The 7704-nt window shown below is 50.8% G+C and overlaps 1 protein-coding gene across 1 annotated transcript; it reads left to right on the top strand.

The window, feature by feature from the left end:
* Positions 1 to 812: 812 nt before the first annotated feature.
* Positions 813 to 7177, top strand: Atg101 (autophagy related 101). Its single transcript, XM_032885017.1, has 3 exons — positions 813 to 1123; positions 1244 to 1557; positions 6506 to 7177. Exons 1-3 carry the CDS (start codon positions 1051 to 1053, stop codon positions 6908 to 6910), a joined length of 792 nt encoding a protein of 263 aa, XP_032740908.1. The 5' UTR covers positions 813 to 1050; the 3' UTR covers positions 6911 to 7177.
* Positions 7178 to 7704: the final 527 nt, after the last annotated feature.

Genomic DNA, 7704 nt, shown 5'->3' with positions numbered 1-7704 from the left:
TGGAGTCCAGGAGTTACAGGTCAGTCTTGGAAACTGATCTTGTCTGTCTGTCTGTCTGTTTTTTTTGAGGGGGTCATGCTTTTAAATACAGTTGTCTCTATTTGTCCTGGAACTCACTATGTAGTCTAAGTTATTCTTGAACTCACTGAGATCCGCCTGCCTCTGCTTCTGCCTCTGCCTCTGCCTGCTGGGTGCTGGGTGCTGGGTGCTGGGTGCTGGGTGCTGGGATTAGAAGTGTGTGCTACCACATGCAGCTCAGACTTCTTCCTTTACAAACAAGTAAGAAGCAAGAGCAGTATTGTTAGGTATCGACCTGGGACTGCTGGATTTGAACACTCCTGCACTCCATCCCTCACTGCCCCTCTGTTGGGTGTGAGTGCTCCCACACTGCATCCCTCACTGCCCTCTGTTGGGTGTGAGCGCTCCCACACTGCATCCCTCACTGCCCTCTGTTGGGTGTGAGCGCTCCCACACTGCATCCCTCACTGCCCTCTGTTGGGTGTGAGTGCTCCCACACTGCATCCCTCACTGCCCTCTGTTGGGTGCCAATGCTCCAACACTGCATCCCTCACTGCCCTCTGTTGGGTGTGAGCGCTCCCGCACTGCATCCCTCACTGCATCTCCCACTGCCCCGTTGCTAGTTGCACCTCTGCTCATCCTGCTGCCCAACCTTTCAGCATTAAATGTATTTTACCATGGAGTCTGGGTGTCTGCACAGTGTGTGTTACAGGTTTTAAAGGCAGCCTTTATAGCTTTCACTGGTTTGTCCAACGTGGTTTGTGACCCCAAAGGAGTCAACAAGAGCTGGCCTTCCCATGCAGAGATCTGACTCTGGCACAAGGGTTCTGTAACTTTGTTTCCCTTGGGACAGAGTCCACTTGCTTTAGCCAGGCTACTAAGGTCTAAGGAAATTGACTCAAGCTGTTCTTGCTGTGCTCCCACCTCAGGCTCTAGCCGTTGTGGGACCCTCTCCCCTCCTGCATCTGCAGCTTCCTGTTGCCTGTTGCAGCACAGTTGTTCTTGACCGAACTGCTGGACTGAACACCACAAATGAATGCAAGTCTCACCTCACTTGGTTTGCGGACCGGAAACCTCGAAGCTTGGCCCCTTGCTGATCCTAAGGGTTTGTGGGTTTCTCACAAAATGCACTGCCAAAACCCAGGAGGGCCGGAGAGGCAGGGATGAGCCCAGTTGAGCAGGAAGTGGACAGGACCTTCTAGATGATCTGACTTGTTTCTTACAGGTTGGCCCCTAGGTGGGGTGAAGCGTCTTGTCTCTCGCCTTTGCTCCGGCTCCGGCTGCAGGATGAACTGTCGATCAGAAGTGCTGGAGGTGTCGGTGGAGGGGCGGCAGGTGGAGGAGGCCATGCTGGCCGTGCTGCACACGGTGCTGCTTCACCGCAGCACAGGCAAGTTTCACTACAAGAAGGAGGGCACGTACTCCATCGGCACCGTGGGCATCCAGGATGTAGACTGTGACTTCATCGACTTCACATATGTGCGTGTCTCCTCCGAGGAGCTGGACCGCGCCTTGCGCAAGGTTGTTGGGGAATTCAAGGTAGGCGCATGGCCCAGCCAATGGAAGGGGGACCTGTAATATGCACTTCAAGACTCAATAGGACAGACATTGAGAGGTCTGTGGGGGAGGTAGGCTCTGTGTGTCTGGGAGGGCGCGTAGACAGTTCTTTAGGAGGAGGCGCAGGCTGGACGCCACCCGCCCCTCAGCTTAAGCAGTGAGGCTCCACTGCTGTCTGTGACACTCACTTCTGTTTCTTCCTCACATAGTCTGTGAAGTCCCTTTGGGCACTGTGACCCATGCCTGTGTACACTTTTGTAGGTAGGAAGGAGGAGGTAAGGGACACAGCAGGCAGCTCATGTTGGCCACCTCCATCTGGTGATGGAAGTGGTATTGTGGATTTTTAGTATTTTGTTAGCTAGTGTAGAGAATGGTTTCATTATGACGTGTTACACATGTTTGCCATTGTACCTTGCTCTTATCCATCCCTCTCTTGATCTCCTTCCTCCCCCAGTAGTGCTCCTGTCATGTCATGATGGTTCTACGTGTGTTTAATCTAGATTCTGCACGAGAGACAGCGTGTGATATGTTTTTATTTCTCCCACATTGCCCTATTTCCCCCCTCACTGGCAATGTGATTTTTATCTCTGTCTTTATTGAGACAGAGTTTCAAAGTATCGAAGGGAATTCCTTCCCCTCTCTTGTCTTTCTTCCTCCCTCATTCCTTGGTTCCCTGAGCCTGTCCATTCCTAAGCACAGTTGCAGGATTTGCACAGCCAGGAGGACACTCTCCGAGGCTCTGACATTGAGCTCCTGCACCACTGTCTCTGTGAGCGTGGAAAGGGAGAGGTTGTGAGGTTTTTCTGGTGACTCTTTTAAGATAGGTGGTGCCTGTCCCTCTGATCTCCAGTGACAGGCAGGCACAGAGAAGAGGGCTTCCGACTAGGGACCTGTGGGCATGGGGACTAGCCTGGTCTACATAGTGAGATCAAGACAGCTAGAGCCGCATAGTGAGACTGTGTCTGTATGGGGTGACTGTTAGGTACGAGAGCAATCCCTCCCCCTAAGTCTGACCTTGGCAGCTGACGTCACAGAAATGAGCTTGGAGTGACAGTGGGGCCTGCCTCATGGGACCACAAGGGTTTAGTGATCTAGATGTGCCTAGGGGCTGCTGGAGTCTGCTGCTGTTGCAGGGCTACGGAGGGATGATTGTGCCCACCCGAGGCATCTTTACCTTCTGGTGCTCAGGGCGCCACCCAGCCCAGCCTGCAGCTGCAGCCCACGGGACAGCATAGGTAGAGCTCGGTTCCATGAGGACAACAAGTGAAACTGCCGGTCTGTTTTTGTCCTAACTCTGTCCCTTAACTGCCTCTTTTCTAAACTGGTCCTAAGGTGTCACCATTCCTTCTTTTAAAAAGACTGAGTTGGGGCTGGAGAGATGGCTCAGCGGTTAAGAGCACTGACTCCTCTTCCCGAGGTCCTGAGTTCAATTCCCAGCAACCACATGGTAGCTCACAACCATCTATAGTGGGATCTGATGCCCTCCTCTGGTGTGTAGATGCAGGTAGAGCACTCATATATTAAATGAACGAATCTTTTAAAAAGGTGAGTTTGTGCTGTCAGGATGTAGACAAGCAAGTAAAGTTTATCCGGGGAGGAGATGTTGGAGAGTTGTTAGAAGAGATTGTATTTTTTTACATGTATATGTGTATGTCTGTGTCAGTATATGCCACAGGCGTGCACATGCCTGTGGAGGTTGGAAGAGGCTGTCAGAGTCTCTGGAACTGGAATTAGATGTGGTTGTGAATGTTGGAACTCTAGGGTCCTTTGCAAGTATTCGTAACCAGTGAGCCGTTTCTGCAGCCCTGGAAAGTGATTTGAAGGTTGGGGGGACCCAAGACTGGTGTAGCAGAAAGAGGAGGCCCCTAGTGTTAAAGAGGGGGCCCCTAGTGTGAAAGAGGGGATCCCTAGTGTTAAAGAGGAGACCCCTAGTGTGAAAGAGGGGATCCCTAGTGTGAAAGAGGAGGCCCCTAGTGTGAAAGAGGGGGCCCCTAGCGTGAAGCTGGATGACAGGCATTGAGATCAGACAGTCTGGAGTCATGCTGTGGTACAGCTCTTCACGAAATCACTTTGGAAACTGATTTTTTTTTTTTAAGATTTATTCATTTATTATATATAAGTACACTGTAGCTGTCTTCAGACACACCAGAAGAGGGCATCGGATCCCATTACAGATGGGTGTGAGCCCCCATGTGGTTGCTGGGATTTGAACTCAGGACCTCTGGAAGAGCAGTCAGTGCCCTTAACCACTGAGCCATCTCTCCAGCCCTGGAAACTGATTTTTTAAAATACCTGTATGCATGTGTACATGCAGGTGCATGTGTAACGTACAAGCAGAGTTGAGAAGATGGTCTCGGGTATCATCCTTTGAGACAGTCTCTTACTGGCTCCAAAGCTCACACATTAGGCTGGACCAGCTGGCTCTCGAGCCCAGACATTGCCCTGCCCATCCACACCTCACCTAACATCTTTATGTGACTGTGGGGTCAGACTCTGGTCCTCAAGGCTGTGGGCGAGCTCTCTTCCTTACTAAGCTGTTTGCTCACCTGTTGTTGCCTCCTCCCTTCTGCAATTGTTCAGAGGAGCCAATGGGGCTGTTGGAAGTTCTTAACACAGAATAGGTGCCTAGGCCTGGTAGCCTACTTGAGCTCCCCAAGTCTTTACCTCCCCTGTGCCGGGATTATAGGCCTGCACCCTGTCTTAGTTTTGTATTCGAGTGATAGAACATTGTAGCCATGGCAACTATTACAGTGTTTTATTTGGGGCTCACAGTGTCGGAAGGTTAGAATCTGTGACCACCATGGCAGGAGCGTGGCAGCAGACAGGCACGGTACTGAAACAGTAGCTGAGAACAGACACCAACCTATGAGCAGGAGACACAGTGGGATTTTGAGATCTCAAAGCCTATTCCTAGTGGCAGACCTCTTCCAACAGGGCCCCACCTCATAATCCTTCCCAAACAGTTCTGCCAACAGGGATCAAGCAGTTGAACTTACTGGCTTGATTTAAACCACCACATTCTACTCCCTGCCCCCATAGACTTTTATAATAATGTAAAATGAACTGAGTCCAACTTAAAAAGTCTCCATGTTCTTTCACAGTCTCAGCACAATTTTTCGTTTTTGTTTTTCAAGATAGCCTCTTGTGTATCCCTGGCTACTTAGATCTCAACTCTATAGACCAGGCTGGCTTTGAACTCAGAGATCCGCCTGCCTCTGCCTCCCAAATGATGGATTAAAGTTGTCACGACACCTGCAGTCAACGCCACACCTGCAGTCAACACCACACCTGCAGTCAACGCCACACCTGCATTCACTTTTATATCCAAAGTCTTCTGAGACTCAAGTTAATCTCTGATTTGTAACCCCCTATAAAATCAAAAAGCCTATCATATAATTCCAGCATTCAATGGCACAGACTACATTTCCATTCCTACAGGAAAGACTGGATCAAAGCAGGACTGAAAACCAACAGGGCAAACTCCTGTCTGGTGCCTTTAGAAAATCTCCTCCCCCTTCAGAGCAAGCCTGGATGCCAGCATTAACCTCAGGGCAAGCCTAGGCACCAGCATTAAACTTCCTGGTGCTTTCTTTCTCCCCATTTAGTTTTTGCTGTAGACATTCGTAAGGTGGAGTCAGTATTATGCTGTCTTGAATCTCCTCTGTCAACAGAATTCATTGTTACTTTTAAACTTAGCCTCAGGCAGACTGTAGGGACATAAACATCACAGGAATGGCCTCTAGCCCAGTGGATAATATTGTGCCCTCTGAAGCCTCTTGAGGGGGAGCCTCCATAGTCCACATTGTCTAGCACCATTGTCTTCCAAACATCTATTAGGATGACCCATTGAGCCCCACTTAGAATATTCAGTTACTTTCCTAATCCATATTCCCAAAGTCTTCCACATTCCCCCAAAACAGCATGACCAGACCTGTAACAGGCGGTACCCACTCCTCGTACCAACTTCTGCCTTACCTTTGTCTTGCTGTGGTAAGACACTGTGACGATGACAACTGCTAGGAGACTGTGTTTGAGCTTACAGTTTGAGAGGTCAGTTTGTCACCGTCAGGGTGGGGAGTGCAGCCGCAGGCAAGCAGGTGTGGTGCTGAGGTGGTGGTCGAGAACTTAGAGGATGGGGCAGAGAGCTCACTGGGGACGGCACCAGTCTTGACACCTCAGAGCCAGTGTCACACCTCCTCCAGGGCCACACCCCTACCCATTCCAAACAATTCTTACGAGAGGTGATTAATTGTTACAAGAAAACCTGAAACAGGAAACCAGGGGCCCACGCAGTGGGGAGAAGAGCATTCGCCATCGCAAGGCTCATTCTTTTGTCATTGCAGCTCTTAGATGTGTTTTGAGTTTATCGTTCAGCAGAGAAGCCTGGCTCTCTTGCACCCTCAAGGTTATGTAAACATTCAGGCGCGAGCATCTTTTGCCCTGTTCTATAGAAACCGCGTTCCTTCTCACATTTGTTGGCATTCCAGATTCCTTCTTGAGAAATACAACATCAGATGTTTGCGTATCTGTGTCACAAATCCCTTACAGCCTCACAAGACCTTGATCCAAATCCAGCAGCTCCGAGTATTCGAATGTGTAAGCCTGTGAGGGCCATTCTCATTCAAACCACAGCATGGCCTCTGGCTGTAACACGTGTATGCATGTGCACCAGCCCCTTAGCTCACATTTGATTTCATGCAACACACTTAACAGACGGAGCTGGGGAAGGAGGGTTAGTTCACCTGAACCATTCAGGCCGGCAGCGTTGGATGTCACCGTCACAAGTCCTCCTCTAGGTCTCGTTGTCTCCCATGTTTGGTGGCAGGGTGGGTACAGGTGAGAATATTTGAGCTCCTCAGTGTGGGAATCAAGCCTCACAGAATCAGAGCCCTCTAAGGCATGGTCTGCTCATCTCTCGTGTCTTCCCCAGGATGCACTGCGGAACTCAGGTGGCGATGGGCTGGGCCAGATGTCCTTGGAATTCTACCAGAAGAAGAAGTCTCGCTGGCCTTTTTCGGATGAGTGCATCCCCTGGGAGGTGTGGACTGTCAAGGTGCACGTGGTAGCCCTGGCCACAGAGCAGGAGCGGCAGATCTGCAGAGAGAAGGTGGGCGAGAAGCTGTGTGAGAAGATTATCAACATCGTGGAGGTGATGAGCCGGCATGAGTACCTGCCCAAGATGCCCACTCAGTCAGAGCTGGACAACGTGTTTGACACGGGCTTGCGGGACGTGCAGCCCTACCTCTACAAGATCTCCTTTCAGATCACCGAGGCCCTGGGCACCTCAGTCACCACCACTATGCGCAGGCTCATCAAAGACACCCTTGCCCTATAGGCCTTGCCGGGCCTTGGCAGCTCCTTAATGGTTCTGGAGTGGGTTGCTGGGATCTCAGGGCTCTGGAACCTGCTCTGGATCCTTGGTGAGACTTGAAGAGGAGCTCTTGGTGTCCTTGTTTTGTGGTTGCCAGCCTCTGGTGACCCTGTCACCTTTGCAGTGGTCTGGTCCTGGGTGTAGCCTTTGCGCCTGCTCTGGTGGGCTTTGCTTTCTACACTGTACAGATCTCCTGTGAGGGTGCGGAATAAAGTTGAGGTGTGAGTTCGTCTCGGCTCTCTTGGCCTGTGTCCTGCCCTGAAACACGAACACTTTGTGACATTCTCCTGAGGACACACATGCATGTCGAGGGCATTATTCCAAGCTACAAGGAGGAGTGGGCTTCTGCAGTTGAAGACGGGTTGATGCAGCCTGAGCTCTGTTAGACATTCACATGCCCAGGTGTTACCTCACTAGATGTGACCTTGACTGTCCCATGGATGGGGACAGTGGGTGCCTTGTCTTTATAGAGCACACACAGAATGGTTTGACACAGGTATGTAAGGGAAGACAGGCCCTGGGTTGTGATGTCCTGTGACTCTGCTCAGGTTGGCCTGCCCTTACTGTTCCAGCGATGCTTAGGAACTCACTCATTCCTACACAGGCGTATCTAGACGGTTCTATCCACACAGGAGTATCTACACAGCCCTATACACACAGGCCTGCTTACACAGGAGTATCTACATGGGCCTGTCTACACAGGAATATGCACACAGCCTTATTTACACAGGAGTATCTACATGGGCCTGTCTACACAG

Source organism: Rattus rattus, chromosome 1 (genome assembly GCF_011064425.1).
Source record: "Rattus rattus isolate New Zealand chromosome 1, Rrattus_CSIRO_v1, whole genome shotgun sequence".
Classification (NCBI taxonomy): Eukaryota; Metazoa; Chordata; class Mammalia; order Rodentia; family Muridae; genus Rattus; species Rattus rattus.
This window is presented reverse-complemented; position numbering and strand designations above follow the sequence as displayed.

Excerpts from the sequence above, each read along its gene's own strand:
- Atg101 (XM_032885017.1), top strand. The coding sequence starts at position 1,051 with ATGAATGCAAGTCTCACCTCACTTGGTTTGCGGACCGGAAACCTCGAA. Across the intron at positions 1,124-1,243 it reads GCCCCTTGCTGATCCTAAGG|GTTGGCCCCTAGGTGGGGTG; the intron begins GTTTGTGGGTTT and ends TGTTTCTTACAG. Across the intron at positions 1,558-6,505 it reads AGGTTGTTGGGGAATTCAAG|GATGCACTGCGGAACTCAGG; the intron begins GTAGGCGCATGG and ends TGTCTTCCCCAG.